Raw genomic sequence first — 25189 nt, 5'->3', positions numbered from 1 at the left:
AATTTATTTTTTGCTAAAAACGATGTTTATTCCGAGTTCTGTGTTTTAACTTCTCATAATATTTAAAAAAGAACATTTAAAAACGCTCGAAATCAAGATTACAGAAGAAAACCCAATAATTGTGGTTTAGTATTTTAATATATACTTATATTCATTATTGAAAGTCTTTATGAATTTTGAATTATTGAAGTTATACGATAGGAAACGTTTAAAATCCATTTTGTTTTCAGTGAAGTGCAAATAATGCTCTGGTCTTTAGAAGACACAGGGGGCGTTAGCTTTACTTCTTTTTTATGTTAGTTTCTCATCGTTTTGAGTTTGACTTGGTTATTTATTGTTATTTCTGTTCGTTCTGGGTTATATTTGCTCATTGATAGTGATTTATCGTTGTTTTAAGCAAGACAAATTATTTGACTTTATTTTTGTTCATCCTTGAATTAAAATAGCTCTTTGCTTTTTTTAAATTTCTTTTAGTGGAAAACAATTTAAAAAAAATCATGATCGTTTTTAATTGACATAGTCTTGTTCATTGATTGAGAATGGAGTTTTTTTTTTAGATTTTTTTAGGCTTTTCCCTATATGAACCCTGAGTTTGGTTTACTATTTATAGATATAGATATTTATAGCAAAACAAAAGCCTCTTTGGGCCATGGCAAAAACAAACACAGTTGCATATAAAGTCAAAAAACATGATAATAACATATGTAACAATAACTAAACATAGCCCATAGCAAATAAAAATAAAATAACATAACAATTGCAACACAAAAGCACACAATACTATAAAACTAACTCATATAATTACACACAATGTCACACACACAATAATAATAATAATAATAATAATAATAATCGTGTATTCCAAAGCCTTTCTACAGGGCCATATACACTATACATCAAATATAACAGGAAAACAAAATTAAAACTCCCTTCAGCATTTTTATTCCAAACCATAACAAATCTTCTTCACAATAGTTCCTTTCTTATTTTTAGTGCCTGATCAACAAATCTACATAATCTACACATGAGGCTAGGTACCGTCCGAGACAACATGCCCCGAAGTGAAAAATTACTTTTCCCCAAAATCTATCCATTACTTCCGGTCTCACTATTATCTCATTCATATTATCAATTTCTTTATTATTCCAATCTTTTTTTAACGGTTTTCGAACTCTAACCTTCTCTTGACCGACTGTCTCATACCTCTTTCCAATACCGCTCCTCTTACCTTCAACCTCTAAATCCAACTCTAGTTTAACTGGCCAGTGGTCTGAACCAACTGACTGAAGTGCCTCAACATCAACTGATTGAGCTACAAGCCCACTTTCAACCAACACATAATCTATCAGACTCGGACGAGCTCCCGACATACAGGTAAATTCTCCTACTCCCCCATCAGTTCCAAATCTCCCATTCCCAATTTTTAGACCATTCTCCGAGAAGAGCTCCAAGAGCCTTCTCCCCCAACAATTCACCCTCCTATCCATATCTCTGCTACTTCTAGGCATTCCATACTCAGATGGAACCAAGTCAGGCACTTCTCGGAACGAAACACTCTCCATTTCTATTAAAGCACCCGTATAAGCGTTAAAATCCTCCATAACAACAAAAACATCCTCTGTAAAATCCCTTCTTAGTCTACTTTACTCTTCAGCTAACACATCCCATGTTTCCTCTCTATTATAGGAACTATTCTGAGGTGCTACATACACAGATCCTAAAGTCATCCATTTATTTCTCACTAACCCCAACCGTACCCAAAGAATGTTCTCTGAATTACTAGCAATTCTATGATAACTTCGGAAACAAGCTTTATTTAGTAACACGGTTATCCCTCCATAGCAGCGCATGTTTCCAGCTGGCTTTCGCGCAACATGCTCAACACTAAAACCGTCGAATATCGGAGGGTCACTTGCGCTATGCCATGTTTCAACTAACCCTATAATATCGATTGACTTTAAATCTTCACTAATATGTTTCACTTTTTTTTTCACACCTTGTACGTTCCAGGTTACTAAACTTATTCTATGTATATGGCCGGGTTTTTCCTAGTCACTGCGTACCTGTCACTCTTCGGTGTTAGCTGCATCAAAATCTGAATCTTCCGGAGTAATGCGGTAATAGTCACGATATCTGTTACTATAGGGGGTACCTCCACGGGGGCCCCTCGACTCGTACCGACTAACTCTATTTGGCCAACCACCCGTAGGCCACACTCACCTGGAAACATTCCAACTCTTTCCCCTTGATTGTTCTTCAGGACTAATAACTTCCGATAATTTTCGCGTCTTCTTATCATTACCCTTTAATGGAGACCTCGCTAAAATAGTGTCTTTATGGTAGGTTTTACTGCCAGTAGGTGCGGGGTTATTCACATCAACTTCAACTACTGTTTCTGCATCGCTATCCGACATTATTGCATCGCCACCCGAATTGTCTTCCGCATTTCCTCGAATAACAACTTCGCTGCCCTTATTAATGGCGCCTGCAGTAGGCGCTCTTGCCTTTTGTACTTTTTGCGTAGTGCGCGGAGTCTCCTTTATAACCTTATTCGATAGCTCATCATATTTAAACATAACATCGTTCACATAGAGTTTGACACCCCCGCGATAGGCAGAATGACCTTCAGAAAGAGCTTTATTCATTTCTACTCTGAGGTGATTTCTAGCTTCACGCTGGGTGGGGCTATAATTGGGTTCAGCAGAAAGTCCATATTTTGGTAGAAGTGGATTTCCCTTTAAAATCATATTTCTTACATCAATCGAATTCAGCTTTAGCACAATAGGACCCGCCTTCAATCGGAAAGAGTCTCTTACGTCACTGCGGGTGAGGCGCAAATTGGGAATTACATCGTTCAAAACCTTTATAATCTCTTTACTAAGGGTATACCTTCTCGGATCCACCACCTCAAAGTTGTAGATTATAACATTGCTGCGCCGCAACTCATCCTCTAAACGGTCAGCTCTAAGCGTGGCTGACTGTAAATTTCGGCGAACCAGTATCAATTTACTCTTCAGTTTCTCGTTAGCTTCTGCGTTCGATTTTAGCTGAACATTCACTTGTGCTAACTGTGCCTCGACAGAAGTTATACTTTCCACAAGTTTCGGGAGCGCGTTCATTTTTGATGTCAATTCCGGCAGGAAATCCAGCTTAAAATTTATCTCTTGTAGAAACTGACTGTTCGTTGTCAAATCACTTCTATCCGCTTGCATTGTAACAATAACTAATCAGTGACGTCACCAAGTAATAACAATCCAGTCAAAAAATGCAATCTCCGATATTTGAGTGCATTCAGGTAATTGCGTAAGATTTAATCCTTTACAAAATTGTGTCAATCTTTAATACTTTACAAAATATATGTGACCTTCACTGGCGGATGCTGAATGAGAACTGATGGACCGAACCGCAACCCCCCTCATGTCATAAGCTTGAGTAGAGAAAAATATTTATCAACAATTCCCCTCTAAATGCCATGACAGTTTTAACTAAATTCCTTTAACATTTTCTGACATATCGAATATACACCCTTTTGAAAACCTTGGATTTATTTCATTTTAGTTCTGATACAGTTCAATTTCCAAGTAAACATTTCCAGACAATTTTAACTTAATGCCCTTAGCCATTCCCGAGATATCTCTGATATGTCCTAAGGACAAAACCGGATGCATATAGTTTCTTTCGATTTAATTTAACATACACCTCATCTTTCCCTGGAAGTTTTGACTTGATACCTATTCTTTCCCTGATATATTGCATCTCTACCATTTCAACAGCCTGGATGTACTTAAACTCTTTTGATTTAGTTCAATAGTAGTGGTAGCAATAGCAGTAATAATGGTAGTAGTAGTAGCAGTAGTAGTAGTATTGTTAGTAAAAGCTTTTTGTAGTAGTAGTCGTAGCAGTAGCAGTAGCAATAATAGGGGCTATATTCATGTCACATGTAGCCGCAGTCACAGTTCGACGCAGGCACAATAGCAGTCAGAATAAGTCGCAGTTGCAAGTAGTCACAGTTACTGTATCAAGTATTCGCAGTCACAGTCGCAAGTAGTTACAGTCACAGTCGTAAATAACTGCACACATAATTATTTGTTGCAGCGAAGTTGCATATAGCTGCAATAACAGCTCCAAATAGTCAGTCACAGTCACAAGTAGCTGGAGTCACAGTCACAAGTAGTTCAATTTGCAATTAGTTACAGTTGCAAGTAGTCGCAAGTAGTCACATACGTAAACAGTCACAGTAGTAAATAGTCGCAGTAATACTAATAGTAGTAGCCAATAAATAAATGAAACCCAAAACAAACAGAAATTACAATAAATAACCGAGCCAAACTCAAAACGAGCAGAAATTAACATGAATAGGGTTCAAAACCCCAATGCTTTCTAAAAGCCAGAATATAATTTGCACTTTACTGAAAAAAGCTCTTTTAAATGTTTTCACTTTTATAACTTTAAAAAATCAAAAATTAATTAAGATTTTAAGTAATAAAAATCAGCATATGTATACTAAACTGACAATGCAGATTCATTTTAATTTTTAACAGTAAAGTGCAAATTATATTAAAAATTCAAATAAATCTGCATTGTCAGTTTAATATACGAGTACATATGCTGATTTTTATTCCTTAAAATCTTGATTAATTTTTGATTTCTCAAAGATGTTAAAGTGAAAACATTTAAAAGAACTTTTTTTAGTAAAGTGTAAATTATATTCTGGCTTCTAGAAAACAAAGGGGTTTTGAAACCTACTCATGTTAATTTCTGCTCGCTTTGAGTTTGAATCGGTTGTTTATTGTAATTTCTGTTTGTTTTGGGTTTCATTTATTTATCGATGCTGTTTGTGGTAGTTTCACGCTTGGTAGATTATTTGATTTAATTTTTGCTCATTTTTGGTTTAACGGAGTCCTTTACTTTTCTTTGAAAAACTAATTTTGTGGAAAAGTTTGTTTTAATTAATTTATGTTCGATTTTATATTGACATAGTCTTTTCAGGAAAAAGAAAATAATACTTTAAATCTTTTCGCTTTTTTAAGACTTTATAGTTGGGCCTGCTATTTGTATGCTGGAGAAAAATTTTCAGCAACTTTTAACAACATACACCCTTTTAAAAATCTGGAAATAAATGGTAGTGTTTAATTTAGTTTCATACCTCCTCAAGTTGACCTGAAATAGAAAACTTGATACCATTCGCAAAAAAATTGTTTACTTTCATTGATAGCTTGGATACACTTACACTCTATTGATTTGGTTAAATTTCAAGAGCAGAGGTAGCCCCAAAAGTTTGAACCTAATACCCTCAGTCGCTCTTGGGATACTGCTGAGATGCCTTTTTGGGAATTAGAATTAAAACAGTGCATTTTGATTCAATCTTAAGGCAACATTTAGTCTTTAAACTTAAGTGGCAATTGGGTTGATGTGGGGGGGAGGGGGATTGTTGCCCTCTAATACCTTTCGACCATTAAATTGAATATCAGCCTCTTACACTTTTAATCGAATCATCCCTTTTTGAAGTTCATAACAGAACTCTTTTGATATGAATTGCCCTGGTCTAAAAAAAAAAAAAAAAAAAATAATACATTGTACTCACATAAATCTTTACTATGAAAATGTCAAGCCTTCCAATCACATTCGACTATTAATAAAGGCAATAACCCTTTCAATTTCCAATCGAATGGTCCCTTTTGAAGTTTCTACGACAACGCTTTCAATAAAAACTTTATATCCTTCCAGGGAATAACTCACAACCCTTACCCTGAGGGCTGGGGGTGTCATCCTGAGAGACCTATTTTCCAGAACTTTCAGCCACGTTGAACAAAATTGATATCTCAAATTTTTGATTGGATGTGTTTGGGGAAATGGTGGGCGTGAGAGGAGGGTTAGTTGCCCTCTAATCACTTCCTACTATTAAAAAGGGCACTAGCCCTTTGAATTGCCAATCGAAAGAGCCTTTTTTGAAGTTTCTATGACAAACCTTTTAATAAAAACCTTATAGGCCCCAGGGAATAACTTAAAACCCTTGCCCTGAGGGTTGTGAGGGGGTTGTCATCCTCAAATGAAATAATTTCCTGGCCTTTTAACTACGTTGAACAAAATGGCTATCTCAAAATTTTGATTGGATGTGTTTTGGGAAATGGTGGGCGTGAGAGGGGGGTTAGTTGACCTCCAATCACATTCAACTATTAAAAAGGGCACTAACTGTTTCAATTTCCAATCGAATGATTCCTTTTTGAAGCTTCTACGACAACGCTTTCATAAAAAAACCTGACATGCCCCCAGGGCTTAACTTACAACTCTTGTCCTGAGGGCTGTGGTTGAAGTGTCATCCTCAAGAACATAATTTCTGGACTTTTTCACTACGTCGAACAAAATGGCTATCTCAAAATTTTAATTGGAAATGTGTTTGGGAAAATGGTGGGTGTGAGAGGGGTGTTAGTAATCCTCCAATCAGTTTCGACTATTAAAAAGGGACAAGCCCTTTTATTTTCCAATCAAATGAGCCTTTATTGATGTTTCTACAACATCACTATCTATAAACCCTTATTTGCCACCAGGGCATAATTTGCAACCCTTACCCTGAGAGCTGTGGCGGGAGTGTCATCCTCAAAGATATAATTTCTGGACCTTTCAACTACTTTGAACAAAAGGGCTGTCTCAAAATTTTGATAGGATGTGTTTGGATAAATTGTGAGTGTGGAGGGGGTGTCATTTGCCTTACAATCACTTTCGAATATTAAAAAGGGCACATCCATTTCATTTTCCAATCAAATGAGCCCTTTTTGAAGTTTCTACGACAGCGCTTTCTACAAAAACATTAAATGCCCCCCAGGGCATAACTTAGAACCCTTGCCCTGAGGACTGTGGGGGGTTGTCATCCTCGAAGACCTAATTTCCAGAACTTTCAACCACGTTAAACAAAATGTCTATGTAAGAATTTTGATTGGATGTGTTTGGGGAAAAGGTGGGATTGAGAAAGGGGTTAGCTGCCCTCCAATCACTTTCGACTATCAAAAAAGGCACTAGCTCTTTGGATTTCCAATCGAATAAGCCCTTTTGAAGTTTCTACGACAAAGCTTCCTATGAAAACCTTATATGCACCGAGGGCACAACTTCCAACTCTTGTCCTGAGGGCTATGGGGAGTGTCCTCCTCAAAAACATCTTTTCTATCTGGAAATCAACTACGCTGAACAAAATGGCTATCTCAAAATTTGATTGGATGTGTTTGGGGAAATTGTGGGCGTGGAAAGGATGTTAGTTGCCTTCCAATCACTTTAGACTATTAAAAAGGGAATTAATCATTCTAATTTCCAATTGAATGAGCCCTTTTCCAAGTTTTTACGACAACTACTTTGATACGAAGTGCCCTGGTCTAAACGGGGAAAAAAGTAATAGTACATTGTGCCAACATCGTTCTTAACTTAGGCAGCGCGATTGCGCTGCCTATGATTTCTGTTCCTTTTAGGTTTTATTTATTTATTGATGGTGATTTGTGGTAGTTGTATGTTTGGTAGAAAAAGTTTTGTGGAAAAAGTTTTTATAATTAATCCCTGTTCGTTTTATGTTGACTTAGTCTTTTTCAGGGAAGAAGAAAATTTTAGTTTGAATATTTCTGATTTTTTTTTAAGAGTTTATAGTTTGGCATATTATTTGCATGCTGTAGAAAGTTTATCAGCAATTTTTAACAACATACCCCCTTTTGAAAATCATGACACAGATAATAGTGTTTAATTTTAGTCATATACATCCTCTAGTTGACCTGATAAATAAAGCCTAATACCATTAAAAAAAAAATTATATCTATGCTCTTTCACAGCCTGGATACACTTACACTTTCTTAATTTAGAAGAATATTAAGAGTGGAAGTAGTAATAGAAGCAGCCCCGAAAGTTTCATTTTAATACCATATTGACTTTTAAAAGGGAACTAGAACTTCCAATTTCAACCAAACCAGCCACCTCTAAAGCTTATACAACCATTTCTTTCGTAAGAACCTTAAATGCCCCTTTGGGGCTAGGTTATACCTTATAAACCTTCGAGCCTTGGAGTACAAAAGAGCAGCGGGATAATCCTCAGCCCATGGAACGAGAAATGTAATTGCAATTCTGCAAAACATTGCAGATAAGGATTGAAACTAATCTTGGGTTTCGCAGTGAATCTTACCCGTAGTTTGAATCTAGTTATTTAATATCTTTCAATATATTTTGGTCCCAATAAGGCGTACCGTTACTACGCTTACGACAAGAGCAAAGGCAGGGGGTTTCAATAGGAGGGAATACTTCGATTAAAAAAAATCATATTTTCCCACCCCCCCCCCAACATGTGAAATTCAAGCATCTGGACACAAGCGGCGTTAAACGCGTGGCAGGTTAGCCTCCGAACGAATTTGGCTCCCAAAAGAGTTCTAGGATATTTAAATTACGACAGAATGTGCCTTCTCCAAATTTTCTGTGACCATAGGTGTAGTTGAGGATGCCAAACAACAATAAAAAAATAAAACATAGGAGACACATCGCTGTTTCCTAAGTCTATGTACAAGCATGTATTACAAGTTTGCCCTTAGTAATAATAAATAGAAACTACTTCAGTATTCGGGAATTTCTCTAGTGACAAAATAAAAAAAAAATATATACACATTTACCAACTTACAAAGTGTAACAAAACTATATGCTCACTTTGCTGCTATTATTCTCCCATTTAAAAATTTGATTTCAACTTATTGTTACTAAGAAAAAAAAGAGATATTGCTTTCCAATAAGTCCATAGTAAAAAGTGTGCCGTAATTTCAATGGTTCACGTTTGTGACAAAGTTTTGTATCTAAATCGTATCATTCCTAAAATCCATGTCAAATTGACAGGCCGTTAACCATCCATTTTATAATTTGATTAGTTCTTCTGTGAGAAAATATACGAAATGTTTTTAGTCACGACATAGTATCTTGTAAGTAAAATCCCCTTTTTCTGTGGTTTATATTATAAAAGTCAATTTTGGAGTATTTGCTAGCAGGAGGTTCAGGGCTCGCCCCCATCAATGGTAATTTTTAACATTAAATATCCTTTGTTGTGGTGGCGTGATGTTGTGACGAGTTTTCATTGTTAGTATTAGCAGAATTTGTATAGCCAGTAAAATATCTGTTTTTGCTGTAGCTAACCAAAATCCTATCTTATCCATGGAATATGTTCTAATTTTCAACGATTGAGCTTGGCCCTTTCATAATGATTCTGTTGTTTCTAGAAACTTTAGAAAAGTAAAGAAAATTTTCGAGACTCTAGAATCCTATATAACTAATAGTCGCACCTAGTGCTGAAACTATTTTTATTAGCACTAAAATTGAATTTCGTATACAAATGCCCCTTTCACTTCAAACCCCTCTCCCAGAAAAAAGGTTGATAAATATGCAAAAGGGTTATTCCGGCTCTGACCCCCTTTCCCTCATTTCAATTTTTCTTATTTTTGTTGCATATTTTATTACTGTTTTTTTTATCCTCGTCTTTTTCTTTTTCATCTGAATAATTTTTTTTTTTCAGATACAAACAAAGGCAATGGCAGAGTTTTGTACAATGAAAAGGGTCATTCCGGCTTCGGAAAAGATTTAAAAGATAAAAAGGGCACAGAAAGATACGGTGAAGTTGTGACTGTTTCCTGCTTTCCATTTTCAACAGTTCTGAACAAGATAAACATCACTGAAGTTGACGTATTCTTCTTAGACGTGGAAGGACAAGAATTAGGTATTCTAAGAACTATACCTTTCCAATATATATCAATCTACATCATTGTGGTCGAGTATGATGGACGGGCTGACTACTTGCAACAAATCAGAGAATTTTTAGGAACAGTAGGATATGAGCTGCATGACGTGTTTCATTCTTCTTGGACTCTTGGAGACGCTCTTTTTGTCCAAAAAGGTGCTTACTCTAAATCAGTTCTAAAAACTATTAGCAACGATGAAATTAAGCGGATTATCTTTAAAGGTACCGATAGTGAACGTACACTGGACGGAATACCTAATTTACATGACATACTAATTTCGCAAGAAAGTGCACAAATTGGTGCCTAGGTGATCTGTTTACCCAAACAATATGAAACAAATTAATTTTGACAATATTTCTTGTTAGTATAATCAGTAAACCTGTTAATTAAAATCTTTTTTCACGGGGTCATGTGACAAAACGGCTGTCATTAACGTTAGCGGTCCGTTCGAGCATTCTGCATTTACTTAATCGTCAAGCTGGATTACTTATTCTTAGCGTTTCACGAGAGGTAAATGACGTCAGAGGTTAAAAGGGCTACTGCTTCAGGCGGTCTGGGTTAGTTGTCGGACAAGCTACATCTGCTAACCCTGGAAAATGGAGGATAACTGAGGAAAAGTGCCGTCATATTTAAACAAAAAATCAATTTATTACGAAAATGGAAGAAACATGTGATGCAGAAAACAAGGTGGGGATACTAATTATGAAATTTATCTCAACCCTAGGGATGTGTAAATAAGTTATGTTTACGGTGGAATATATGTGTTGTTGTTTTCCTTGTTGCCTACAGTGTTTCAGTTGACAAGCTGCTGGATAAGCATTCGTTGTTTACGTTTACGGATATCATCCGGTGAAGTTAGAATTAAGTGGGTAGGCTAAGTCGGAAAAGAGATGCTCGAACGCACTCTAGGTTTTCGGTTCTCAAGTCGGCCCTCTTTTGGATTTAAAGTCTCGGAAGCAATTTGTTAATTTTGGGGCCAAAAGGCCACCAAACGTCCAGATGGCAACTTTCTAGTTTCTGTACCCTAGAAAACCCATTAGATTTGATTTTAGTTTTTGCAACTTTTTTTAATTAGGCTCTATGCAGTGGTATCAATTTACAGACACATACGGAGGGGGGGCCCAATGAAAAAAAATGTTGTTTTCAAGATCAAGAATATGGACTTTTTTTTGTTGAAAATGAAATGAGATAAAAAAAAATATGTATTTTAGAATCTAAAGGGGTGCAAATATGAAACCCCTTGTCTTCTAATTGGCATGTCTTGAAATATATTTTCCTTCAATTTTTGTCAGTAGGAGCAACCATGAATACTTTGTAGCAGACATGAATGTTTCAGTCTTTTGACTTGAATTTTTTTTTGCTCTTAGGGGGAGGGGGAGGTAATTCATTAACGAGTATTTGTTCACTGCCTTCTTACATCTACGTTATCGATTAGTGCACTCCTAGCAAAACGGTTCTAAATTTTGACTGGATGACTTCGGGAAAAATATGAGCCTGGGAGGTGGCCAAGTTGCCCTCCAATTTCTTGGTCACTTAAAAAAAGCACTAGAACCTTTAATTTCAATTTGAATGAACCCTCTCACGGTATTCTAGGACTACTGGATCGATACGATCACCCCTGAAAAAAAAAAAAAAAAAAAAAAAAAAAAAAAAAAAAACACGCAGCTCTGATCTTTCTTCTGGCAAAAAATACAAAATTCCACATTTTTCCAGATAGGAGTTTGAAAATTCTATAGTAGGGTTCTCTGATACGCTGAATCTGATGGTGCCATTTTCATTAAAGTTATATAACTTTTAGAGGTTGTTTCCCCTTTTTTGGAAAATAAGACACATTTTTATAGGCGCGTAAATTTTGATGGGTAAGACTAAACTTGATGAAACTTATATTTGAAATCAGCATAAAAGTTTAATTCTTTTTTATATGTATTGGTATCAAAATTCCGTTTTTTTTTCGGTTGCTATTGAGTTGCGTCGCTTCTTATTTACAGCTCGTTACCACGAACTCTTTGAAATATTTTAGGACATAGATCAAATGATGGGCACCAGCTAATCTCGTGCAATCAATCATAGTGGTGGCAGGGACAATAGCAGATGCCAATCGAGAGGAGGAAACTAGAAATCTCTCGTTAGTTAGAAAATCATTTTAAAATCCTTAGAAAAGAGCAGTGTCAAAAACTGATAATCCTTAAAATCATAACGTTCCACTTCATCTAGTCAATTTTGATTTGTTAGATTAGCTTATAAGCAAATCACCAGTCAGCTCTTTGCATAAATCACAAACTGTTACGTTAAATTCGAGGGTTATATGAATTTTCTTTCACACAAAATTTACATCTTCAGGCCACTCCCCCTCCCTCTGCCTTATAAATTCAACGAAGAACGCTATCCGAGTGGAATGAAAGCCTTAAAAAAATGAAACATAAACTAGGTTAATATTGTATCATTGTACTGTATATACCCTCTCTCTATAACCAAAAACACCACCTCTTGTTAATTGATCGCGTTCCTCCTAAAAAAAAAACAAAAAAAAAAACAAAAAAACACTGCTTTTACAGGTCAATAATTTGAAACATCAAGGTTAAGAATAATGCTTTAATAAGGAAAGTGTATCCTCGTTAAATTTACTTAGAGTCCAATCACCAGTCACTACCTTGTAAAAATCAACAACGGTTGCATTCAACTTCTCAGGGTTGTAAAAATTCGTCTTGACAAATATTGCATCTTCTGGGTGCATGCCTCCTGTAAACAAGCCATGGAAGGTGTAGCCACTTTTTTCGAAAAAAAATTTAAAATTTTCCAACTTGTGATTTCCATTATAGGTTTCTACAACAAATACTTTGATGTTTAGCATCTCTAGGGGCAAAGTCTTTAAAACATCTAGCTCAAGTCCTTCAATATCCAGTACAAAGAGGTCAATATTTAATAGGTTTGAAGCTGCCAGCATTGTGTACATTGGAAGGCATAGGACTTCAAATAAGTTTGCATTTTCCGCTGTCTGATTTGCAACTATTACTTTGCCATTTCCAGGATTATAATCTGAAAAACCGAAATAAAATTAAAATAGAAGCTTTTGTAGTTCGCCTGGTGCTACCCTAAAGTAAGAGACCACTAGCCCTTGTAATATCTGCCACATTTGTAAGGAACATGATATAACTCTTCTCATCAAAGGAATTCTGTGAATATGTCATCAATGAAGTTCCAGGGAGTAGAAAGGGAGGTACCAGCACCACGAGAACACATGTGCTGCCATCTACAATTTAGTTTAACGTTGACAGTACATAATTTATGGTTTTTCTCACTGAGAATGAAAAAACAGGATTGTTCTCACTTGAAAAACAGGATTTTTCTCACTTCTATGGATGTTTCTTGGATGGTTATGAGTGTTTGTCAATTTATTTGCTGTTTTTCATGGATGTCAACAACAATTTATGCATGTTTTTATGGTTTTTGTCACTGAGAATGAAAAAACAGGATTTTTCTCACTTTTATGGATGTTTCTTGGATGGTTATGAGTGTTTGTCTATTTATTTGTTGTTTTTCATGGAAGTCAACATTAGTTTATGCATGTTTTTATGGTTTTTGTCACTGAGAATGAAAAAATAGGATTTTTCTCACTTTGATGTATTTCAAGGTCGATTGATTTGTTGGTGATCGTCCAGGAGAATTGTCTCCGGGCGAAGTTTATTAATGTCGTTGGTGTTCGCCCAGGAGCATTGTTTCCGGGCAAAGTTTATTAATGTCTGACGGATGATGTCAAGGTTGATTGATTTGTTGGTGTTCGTCCAGGAGAATTATCTCCGGGCGAATATTTTGATCTTAGAGATGAAGAGATTAACGAGGGAAAGGGTTTCCTAGGAATTTCAAATGTGACAGCGCAGGGATGTCAAAACAAAAGGAACACGCAGAAATTACGTTTAGAGATTATTTGGGCGAAACCGTTTTGAGACATTTTAGAAGATGATTTAAGCGAAACGTTTTGAGACATTTTAGAAGATGATTTTAGAAGATGATTTAGAAGAGGATTTGAGGCTGAAACTCTGTGGTCGTTATAATACACAAGTTCTATTTGAACAATGTTGTGAGGTCCTCTACCCCAGCCCCAAAGGGCTCCGATCCACCTACCCCAACCCCGAAGGAAGCCCCCGGCCCCCAAAGGTCCCCCGGGCTCCCAAAGGACCACCCGGCCCCCCAAGAGCACCCCGGACCCCTAAAGGCCCCCCGGGCCCCCAAATAGCCCCCTCCCCATTTTTTTTTACTTTTTTTGTGCACTTGAGACACAGAAGGGCCCCCACATTTCCAAAGGCTTTATTATGTCTTTTCAGAACAAGTTCCTTTCTTAATGTCATTCCTAAACCAATTTTCCAAGTTGAAGAACCCATCCTTTTCACCCACAATTTTACAGCTTTTTGAATGCCCCAACACCAAGCAATATTTTTCAAAAGGCATTTCAGAACAAGTCCTTTTCTTTATGTCCCTCCTTAACCCATTTTACAAGTTGAAGTACCTATATTTTTCCCCCTAACTGTACTTTACTACTTTTTTCACTCCCCAACATCAAGCAATACTTTCAAAAGGCATTTCAGAACAAGTTCCTGTCTTAATGTCCTTCCTAAATCAATTTTACAGGTTGAAGTACTTATTTTTTTCACCACAGCTTTACTTTACGACTTTTTGCATACCCCAACATCAAGCAATATTTTTCAAAAGGCTTTATTATATCTTTTCTGAGCAAGTTCTTTACGTAATGTCCCTCCTAAACCAATTTTTTACAACTTGAAGTACTCATCTTTTCCCCCTCAACTTTACTATAAGGCTTTTCGAATACCCCAACATCAAGCAATACTTTTCAAAAGGCTTTATTATATCTTTTCAGAACAAGTTCTTTACGTAATTTTGTTCCTAAGCCCATTTTACAAGTTAAAGTACTTATCTTTTTCCCCACAACTTTAGTTTACGACTTTTTGCACACCCAAACATCAAGCAATACTTTCCAAAAGGCTTTATTATATCTTTTCAGAACAAGTTTTTTCTTAATGTCCTTCCTATACCAATTTTACAAGTTGAAGTAGTTATCTTTTTCACCATAACTTTACTTTACGACTTTTTTGCACACCCCAAGATCATGCAATACTTTTCAAAAGGCTTTATTATATCTTTTCAGAACAAGTTTTTTTCTTAATATCCTTCTTAAACCAATTTTACAAATTCTAAATTTTTCCTTAGTAAATAGAAAAAGCTATATCAAGTTGTGAATATTTTCTCGGAAGATAAGCAGTTCTATTTCAATTTTAAATTTTTCCAATGAAGCGAACAAAAGTTCAAGATCTCTTCTGAGTTTTCTCAGTGAAAAAGAAATTATTTATTAATCAATTCTATTTTTCCAAATAATATAAGAATTTTTCACCTCGGTGCAGTTTTTTCTCTAAGAGATGAAAAAATTTTAAATACTGCTCCAAATTTTTGATAGAAGATTGAAAAGTTCAAGTTCTCTTCTGAATTTTACCAAAGAACACAATTCAATTTTAATTTCTCCAGAGAAAATAAAAATCTTCCCGTTCAGTTTTAAGCTCACCATGGACATAAATAACTTTAATGTTCTATTCTAAATTTATCCGTAGTAGATAGAAAATCTATACCATAGTTGTGAATATTTTCCCGGAAGATAAAAAGTTCTAGTTCAATTTTCAATTTTCTCAACGAAGTCAAGGAAAGTTCAAGTTCTATTCTGAATTTTCTCAATGAAAAGAAAATTAGTTATTGATCATTTCTATTTTTCCAAATACTATAGCAATTTTCCGCTTCAGTTCAGATCTATCTCAAAGAGATGAAAAATTTTAAATACTCTTCCAAATTTTTCCCAGAAGATAAAAAAGTTCATTTTACTAAATTTTCTCAATGAAAAAGAAATTAGCTATTGATCAATTCTATTTTTCCTTATAATACAAAATTTTTTCCCTTCGGATCAGATTTTTCTCAAAGAAATGAAAAATTTTTAAATACTGTTACAAATTTTTCATGGAAGATGAAAAAGTTCAAGTTCTCTTCTGAATTTTACCAAAGAACACACTTCAATTCTAATTTCTCCAGAGAAAATACAAATCTTCCACTTAAGTTCCTTATTTCACAAAGACATCAAGAAATTTAAAGTTCAATTCTAAATTTTTCGGTGGAACATAAAAAACGCAAGAGCATAATTGCGAATATATTCACTGTAGATAAAAAACTCTAGTTTAATTTTAAATTTTATCAATGAAGTGAAGAAAATTTCAATTTCTCTTCTGCATTTCCTGTAGTAAAAAGAAATTACTTTTTGATCATTTATATTTTTCCAAATAATATAGAAATTTTCCACTTCAGTTCAGATTTGTCTCAAAGGGATGAAAATTTTTTTTAAACTGTTCCAAATTTTTCATAGAAGATAGAAAAGTTCAAGTTCTCTTCTGAATTTTACCAAAGAACAAACTTCAATTCTAATTTCTCCAGAGAGAAAAAATCTTCCACTTCAGTTCTTTATTTCACAAAGTCATAAAGAAATTTAAAGTTCAATTCTAAATTTTTTGGTGGAAGATAGAGAAAGTAATATCATAGTTGTGAATATTTTCCCGGGAGATAAAAAGTTCTACTTGAATTTTAAATTTTTTCAACGAAGTGAAGAAAAGTTCAACTTCTCTTCTGAATTTTCTCTATGGAAAAGAAATAAGTTATTGATTAACTCTATTTTTCCAAATAATATAAAAATTTTCCACTTCAGTTCAGATCTGTCTCAAAGGGATGAAAAAATTTTTTAAACTGTTCCAAATTTTTCATAGAAGATAGAAAAGTTCAAGTTCTTTTCTGAATTTTACCAAAGAACAAACTTCAATTCTAATTTCTCCAGAGAAAAAAAAATCTTAAACTTCAGTTTTAAGTTCCCCTAAGACATAAAGAAATTTAAAGTTCTATTCTAAATTTTTCCGTAGTAGATAGAAAAAGCTATACCATAGTTCTGAATATTTTCCCTGTCGATAAAAAGTTCTAATTTTCTCAACGAAGTGAAGAAAAGTTCAAGTTCTGTTCTGAATTTCCTCAATGAAAAAGAAATTAGTTATTGATCAATTCTATTTTTCCAAATAATATAAAAATTTTCCACTACAGTTCAGATCTTTCGCAGAGATGACAAATCTAAAATACAGTTCTAATTTTTTCACAGAATATAAAAAAGTTATAGTTCTCTTCTGAATTTTACCAAAGAACACAATTCAATTCTAATTTCTCCAGAGAAAATAAAAATCTTCCACTTCAGTTCTTTATTTCACAAAATAATAAAGAAATTTAAAGTTCAATTCTAAATTTTTCGGTAGAAGATAGAGAAAGTAGTATCATAGTTGCGAATATTTTCCCGGGAGATAAAAAGTTCTACTTCAATTTTAAGTTTTCTCAACGCAGTGAAGAAAAGTTCAACTTCTCTTCTGAATTTTCTCTATGGAAAAGAATTGGGTTTTTTATTAACTCTATTTTCCGAGGAGAAAAAAATCCACTTCATTTCTTTTTTTGTTAAAGACATAAAAAATTTAAAGTTCTATTCTAAGTTTTTAGATGGAAGATAGAAAAAGTAATAGCATGGCTGTGAATATTTTTCCGGAAAATAAAAAGTTCTAGTTCGATTTTAAATTTTCTACAGAAGATAAAAAGTTCAAGTTCTCTTATGAATTTTACCAAAAAACCCAATTCAATTCTAATTTTCATGGGAAAATGAAATTTTCCACTTCAATTCAGATTTTTCTCAAAGAGATGAAAAAATTTAAAATACTGTTCCAAATTTTTCATAGAAGATAGAAAAGTTCAAGTTCTCTTCTGAATTTTACCAAAGAACACAATTCAATTCTAATTTCTCCAGAGAAAATAAAAATCTTCCACTTCAGTTTTAAGTTCAACAAGACATAAAAAATTTAAAGTTCAGTTCTAAATTTTTCCGTAGAAGATAGGATAAGTTATACTATGATTGTGATTATTTTCTATGAAGATAAAACGTTTCACTTTAATTCTAAATTTTCTTAAATTCAGTTCTGACTTTTCACATAGAGATGAAAAAATTTAGAAGTTCTGTTCCAAATATTTTCCCGAAAGAAGAAAAGTTCAACTTCGATTTTGAATTTTCTCAATGAAAATGAAATAAGTTATTGATCAATTCTATTTTCACAAAATAATATAAAAATTTTCCTCTTCAGTTCAGATTTTTCTCAAAGAGATGACAAAATTTAAAATACTGTTCCAAATTTTCAATGGAAGATAGAAAAGTTAAAGTTCTCTTCTGAATTTTACCATAGAACACATTTCAATTCTAATTTCACCAGAGAAAATGAAAATCTTCCACTTCAGATTTAAGTTCACCAAGACATGAAAAATTTTAAGTTCACTTCTAAATTTTTCCGTAGAAGATAGGAAAAGTTATGCTATGATTGTGATTACTTTCAATGAAGATAAAAAGTTTCACTATAATTCTAAATTTTCTTAAATTCAGTTCCGACTTTTCACAAAGAGATGAAAAAATTTAAAATTCTGTTCCAAATTTTTCATAGAAGATAGGAAAATTTATACTTTGATCGTGAATATTCAAGTTCTCTTCTGAATTTTACCAAAGAACACAATTCAATTCTAATTTCTCCAGAGAAAATAAAAGCTTCCACTTCAGTTTTAAGTTCAACAATAAATAAAAAATTTAAAGTTCAGTTCTAAATTTTTCCGTAGAAGATAAGAAAATTTATACTATGATTGTGATTATTTTCCTTGAAGATAAAACGTTTCACTTTAATTGTAAATTTTCTTAAATTCAGTTCCGATTTTTCTCAAAGAGATGAAAAAAATTTAAAGTTCTGTTCCAAATTTTTCATAGAAGATATGAAAAGTTATACTTTGATTGTGAATATTCTTCATGAAGATATGGAGCTCCACTTTAATTCTGAGTTTTCTCGAAGAAGTGCAAAATACTCAAGTTCTCTTCTGAATTTTCTTAAAGAAGAGAAAAAAGTTAGTTCAATTCTGAAATTTACCAATGAAAATGAAAAAGCTTCCATTTCAATTCATAATTTCTCAAAGACATAAGAAATTTAAAGTTCAGTTCTAAATTTTTCCGTAGAAGATAGGAATGGTTATGCTATGATTGTGATTATTTTCCATGAAGATCAAAAGTTTCACTTTATTTCTAATTTTTATTAAATTCAGTTCCGATTTGTCTCAAAGAGATGAAAAATTTAAAGTTCTGTTCCAAATTTTTCATAGAAGATAGGAAAAGTTATACTTTGATCGTGAATATTCGACATGAAGATAAGGAGCTCCATTTTAATTCTGAGTTTTCTCGAAGAAGTGCAAAATGTTCAAGTTCTCTTCTGAATTTTCTTAAAGAAGGAAAAAAAGCTAGCTCAATTCTGAATTTTACCCATGAAAATGAATAAAAGCTTCCAATTCAGTTCTTAATTTATCGAAAACATAAATAATTTAAAGTTCTATTCTAAATTTTTCCATAGAAGATAGGAAAAGTTATACTATGATTGTAATTATTTTCCATGAAGAAAAATGTTTCACTTTAATTCTAATTTTTCTTAAATTTAGGTCTGATTTTTCACAAAGTGATGAAAAAATTTGAATTTCTGTTCTACGTTGTTCATAGAAGACGGAAAAAGTCAAACATTTAATGTGAATGTTCACCATGGAGATAGCAAGTTCTTCTTTAGTTCTAAATTTTCTCAATGAAATGTAAAACGTTCAAGTTCTTTTCTATTTTTTCCAAGAAAATAAATAGGTTCCACGTCAGTTCTGGTTTTTTTCTCAAAGACATGAAAAATTTAAAGTTCTGTTCAAATTTTAAATTAAATTTTAGCTCCTTTGTCTTATGGATTTACCCCTCAAATTTTTAAATTAGAAAATGAGTGACTCGTTCTATTATTAAAGACAGTCATTCAAACTCGTTCATCTAACCTCGAAAACAATAGGTTAGATTAGATTAGGTATAAATAAATATTAATAAATAAATAGAAACAATTCTACATGTTTGAGTTAGGTTAGGTTAGGTTAACTTATCATGAGCGCTCATGATAAGTTAACCTAACCTTTTCCGGCGAGTATAGTTAGGTTAGGCTAGATTAAGTTAGGTTAGATTAGGTTAGGTTAAGTTAGGTTAGCCTACATACGCTTCACTTAGGTTATGTTAGGTTAAGTGAGAGACAGGCAAAAAGTTAGCTGTATGGTTAGGTTAGGTTAGGCTAGATTAAGTTAGGTTAGGTTAAGTTAAGTTAGGTTAGCCTACGTACGCGCGCGTACGTAGGCTAGCCTAATCTAACTTAACCTAACCTAACTTAATCTAGCCTAACCTAACCTAATCTAACCTAACCATACACCTAACTTTTTGCCTGTCTCTCACCTAACCTAACCTAAGTGAAGCGTACGTAGGCTAACTTAACCTAACCTGATCTAACCTAACTTAATCTAGCCTAACCTAACCATACTCGCCGGAAAAAGTTAGGTTAACTTATCATGAGCGCTCATGATAAGTTAACCTAACCTAACTTAAACATGTAGAAATTTTTCTATTTATTTATTAATATTTATTTATATCTAATCTAACCTATTGTTTTGGAGGTTAGAGGAACGAGTTTGAACGATTGTGTTTAATAATAGAACGAGTCACTCATTTTCTAATTTAAAATTTTGAGGGGTAAATCCATAAGACAAAGGAGCTAAAATTTAATTTAAAATTAGAACAGAACTTTAAATTTTTCATCTCTTTGAGAAAAAAACCAGAACTGACGTGGAACCTATTTATTTTCTTGGAAAAATTAGAAGAGAACTTGAACATTTTGCACTTCATTGAGAAAATTTAGAATTAAGTGGAACTTTTTATCTTCATGGTGAATATTCACGATCAATGTATAACTTTTTCTATCTTCTATGAAAACTTTGGAACAGAACTTTAAAGTTTTTCATTTCTTTGAGAAAAATCGGAACTGAATTTAAGAAAATTTAGAATTAAAGTGAAACTTTTTATCTTCACTGGAAAATAATCACAATAATAGTATAACTTTTCCTATCTTCTACGGAAAAATTTAGAACTGAAATTTAAATTTTTTATGTCTTTGAGAAATTAAGAACTGAAGTGGAAGCTTTTTTTCATTTTCATTGGTAAAATTCAGAATTGAGCTAACTTTTTCCCCTTCTTTAAGAAAATTCAGAAGAGAACTTGAACATTTTGCACTTCTTCGAGAAAACTCAGATTTAAAGTGGAGCTCCTTATCTTCATATCAAATATTCACGATCAAAGTATAACTTTTTCTATCTTCTATGAAAAATTTGGAACAGGACTTTAAATTTTTCATCTCTTGGAGAAAAATTGGAACTGAACTTAAGAAAATCTAGAATTAAAGTGAAACTTTTTACCTTCATGGAAAATGATCACAATCATAGTATAACCATTCCTATCTTCTACGGAAAAATTTAGAACTGAACTTTAAATTTTTTATGTCTTTGAGAAATTATGAATTGAAATGGAAGCTTTTTCATTTTCATTGGTAAATTTCAGAATTGAAATAACTTTTTTCTCTTCTTTAAGAAAATTCAGAAGAGAACTTGAGTATTTTGCACTTCTTCGAGAAAACTCAGAATTAAAGTGGAGCTCCATATCTTCATGAAGAATATTCACAATCAAAGTATAACTTTACTATCTTCTATGAAAAATTTAGAACAGAACTTTAAATTTTTTCATCTCTTTGAGAAAAATTGGAACTGAATTTAAGAAAATTTAGAATTAAAGTGAAACTTTTTATCTTCATGTAAAATAATCACAATCATAGTATAACTTTTCATATCTTCTACGGAAAAATTTAGAACTGAACTTTAAATTTTTTATGTCTTGTTGAACTTAAAACTGAAGTGGAAGCTTTTTATTGTCTCTGGAGAAATTAGAATTGAATTGTTTTCTTTGGTAAAATTCAAAAGAGAATTTGAATATTCACGATCAAAGTATAACTTTTCCTATCTTCTATTAAAAATTTGGAACATAACTTTAAATTTTTTCATCTCTTTGTGAAAAGTCGGAACTGAATTTAAGAAAATTTAGAATTATAGTGAAACTTTTAGAAAATAACTTGAAAAGAAAAGAACTTGTTCTGAAATGCCTTTGAAAAGTATTGCTTGATGTTGGGGTGTGCAAAAAGTCGTAAAGTAAAGTTATGGGGGAAAGGATGGGTACTTCAACTTATAAAATGGGTTTAGGAGGGATATTAAGAAAAGAACTTGTTCTGAAATGCATTTTGAAAAGTACTGCTTGGTGTTTGGGCATTCAAAAAGCTGCAAAGTAAAGTTGTGGGTGAAAAGGCTGGGTACTTCAACTTGTAAAATGGGTTTAGGAATGACATTAAGAAAGGAACTTGTTCTGAAAAGATATAATAAAGCCTTTTGAAATGTGGGGGCCCTTCTGTGTCTCAAGTGCACAAAAAAAGTAGTAAAAAATGGGGATGGGGCTCTTTGGGGGCCCGGGGGGCCTTAGAAAAATCCTGTTTTGAGGGGGCCCTTGGGGGCCGGGTGGTCCTTTGGGAGCCCGGGGGACCTTTGGGGGCTGGGGGCTTCTTTCGGGGTTGGGGTAGGGGGAGTGGAGCCCTTTGGGGCTGGGGTAGAGGACCTCACAACACTGTTCAAATAGAACTTGTGTATTATAACGACCACTGAGTTTCACCCTCAAATCCTCTTCTAAATCATTTTCTAAAATTATCTTCTAAAATGCCTCACCTGGTTTTACTTAAATCATCTTCTAAAATGTATCAAAATAGTTTTGCCCAAATAATCTCTAAACGTAATTTTAGCGTGTTCCTTTTGTTTTAGCATCTCTGAACTACCACATTTGAAAATTCTATGACACCATCTCCCGCGTTAATCTCTTCATCTCTAAGATGAAAAATTCGCCCGGAGATAATTCTCCTGGACAAATACCAACAAATCAATCAACCTTGACATCATCCGTCAGACATTAATAAACTTCGCCCGGAAACAATTCTCCTGGACGAAAACCAACGACATTAATAAACTTTGCCCGGAGACAATTCTCCTGGACGATCACCAACAAATCAATCGACCTTGAAAATACATCAAAGTGAGAAAAATCCTGTTTTTTCATTCTCAGTGACAAAAAGCATAAAAACATGCATAAATTGCTTTTTACATCCATGAAAACATCAAATAAATAGACCAACACTCATAACCATACAAGAAACATCCATCAATGTGAGAAAAATCCTGTTTTTTCATTCTCAGTGACAAAAACCATAAAAACATGCATAAATTGTTGTTGAAATCCATGAAAAACAACAAATAAATTGACAAACACTCATAACCATCCAAGAAACATCCATAAAAGTGAGAAAATCCTGTTTTTCAAGTGAGAAAAATCCTGTTTTTTCATTCTCAGTGAGCAAAACCATAAATTATGTACTGTCAACGTTAAACTAAATTGTAGATGGCAGCACATGTGTTCTCGTGGGGCTGGTACCCCCTCTCTACTCCAGGGCTTATACAAGTATCGATGTGGTTTCAGAATAGATGGAACAGATGAGCTGATTCTAGCAATGATCCGACAACAAAGAAACCTAAAATACTAGAATAAACTTATTTCAGAACAGTTTAGGAAAAACGAGAAGCGCTTACATCCTAACGGTGTGGATAGCACACTAGACTTGAAATCCTGGGGACAGGGGCTTGAGTCTTTTTCTCGCTGGTTGTTTGGTTTGGAACAGGAGTGAATGGTGGAGTGTAATAGTGGGGATCGTATTTCGATCTCCAGAAAATCAGGAGATAGATGCCTGTGCTACCTTGACCATTGGTCAAAATACGAAAAAGTTCTTTTAAAATTTCCAGTTGTCATTATAAAACATTTTAAAATTGGGATCAGAGTTTGAAAGAGCGACAGTAACAGAGAAGGAAAAAAGAGAAGAGTTAGAAAGATAAATGGAGAGATTAAAATGAGAAAAGAAGAAAAAAAGTATTAACCAAAATATGTTTTGGTTTCTAGGTAAAATATACATGAAAAGTTTAACTACTAAAGTTTAACTGTATACGTATATGTCAAAAAATAATATATTGAAACACATATTAGAAAACTAATGGCGAAAAGAATGGTTTTCCTTGCAATGTATGTATAAAATGTATATGAACTTTTCATATTGCTTATTTTTTTAAACTATAGGTATATATATATATATATATATATCTGTTTTAAAGAACAAGTAATTATCAAACAGTTCGTGGTAACGAACTGTAAGTAAGGAGCGACCCGGCTCAATGGTAACCGAAACTCTAGAAAACAGAATTTTGATACCAATAGATACATCAAAACAATCAGATTTTAATGATGATTTCAAATATATAAGTTTCATCAAGTTAGGTTCTATCATCAAAAGTTAATCGCCTGAGAAAATTTGGCTGATTTTCGAAAAATTGGAAAAGACCCCCTAAAAGTTATAGAACCCTAATGAAAATCACACCATCATATTCAACGTATCAGAGAACCCTACTGTGGAGGTTTCAAGCTCCTATCTACAAAAATGTGGAATTTTGCATTTTTTGCCAGAAGAAAGATCACGGAGGCGTATTTATTTGTTTGTTTGTTTGTTTGTTTTTTCCCCAGGGGTGATCGTATTGACCCAGTGGTCCTAGAATATCGTGGGAGGGCTCTTTCGAACGAAAATTAAAAGTTCTAGTGCATTTTTAAGTGACCAAAAAAAATGGAGGGCAACTAGGCCCCCTCCTACGCTCATTTGTTTCCCAAAGTCACTTGATCAAAATTTTGAGATAGCCATTTTGTTCAGCATGGTCTAAAAATATAATAACTGTGTTTTTGAGGATGACTTAATCCCCCGAAGTCCCCGGGGGGAGGGCTGAAAGTTATGAACTTTACCCAATGTTAACATATAGTATTGGTTATTGGGAAGTATACAGACGTTTTCAGAGTGGATTTTTTCTGGTAGTGGGGGGGGAGGGGGTGGGGGGTTATGTGGGAGGATCTTATCATGAAGGAATTTTCATGGGAGAAGGGACATTGCTATGAAGGGGGCGCCGGATTTCCCAGCATTATTTAAAAATAGATAAGAAATAATATGTAAAAAAACAAGTTTTTTAACTGAAAGTAAGGATAAACATAAAAAATTAAAACGACAGAAGACATTACGTATATGATTGGACTCACCCCCTAGTCAATACCTCGCTCTTTAAGCCAAAGATTATTTAGTACTTTAATAAGAGCTCTTTATTATAATTAAAGGCATTTGTGATTAAGGGGTCATTTTTAAAGAATTGGAACAAAATTCGAACCTTAGCTTAAAGAGCGAGGTATTGACTAGGAGGCGAACCCTCTAATATACGTATTAAAAATATAAGAATATACAGGTTCGTTACGTAAGTTAATTCGTAAGTTACGTATATTTATT

General features: G+C 33.7%; 2 protein-coding genes across 2 annotated transcripts in view; one reads left to right on the top strand and one right to left on the bottom strand.

Annotated features, from left to right (window-relative positions):
* LOC148954715 (uncharacterized) overlaps window positions 1–10491 on the top strand; it is a 96136-nt gene extending 85645 nt beyond the window's left edge. The window contains exon 3 of the mRNA XM_089087219.1: window positions 9521–10491. Coding sequence (XP_088943345.1) covers window positions 9521–10050 — 530 coding nt within the window. The 3' untranslated portion in view covers window positions 10051–10491. The remainder of the gene's footprint in view (window positions 1–9520) is intronic.
* A 1801-nt stretch (window positions 10492–12292) lies between these two features.
* Window positions 12293–25189, bottom strand: part of LOC148954714 (uncharacterized) — a 111170-nt gene continuing 98273 nt past the window's right edge. Inside the window, exon 3 of the mRNA XM_089087218.1 lies at window positions 12293–12779. Coding sequence (XP_088943344.1) covers window positions 12322–12779 — 458 coding nt within the window. The 3' untranslated portion in view covers window positions 12293–12321. The remainder of the gene's footprint in view (window positions 12780–25189) is intronic.

The sequence above is a fragment of the Artemia sp. Qi Xiang Cuo genome, chromosome 3 (genome assembly GCF_049724085.1).
Source record: "Artemia sp. Qi Xiang Cuo chromosome 3, ASM4972408v1, whole genome shotgun sequence".
Taxonomy (NCBI): Eukaryota; Metazoa; Arthropoda; class Branchiopoda; order Anostraca; family Artemiidae; genus Artemia; species Artemia sp. Qi Xiang Cuo.
The sequence above is the reverse complement of the archived record's forward strand: the minus strand, read 5'-3'. Positions and strand labels throughout refer to the sequence as shown.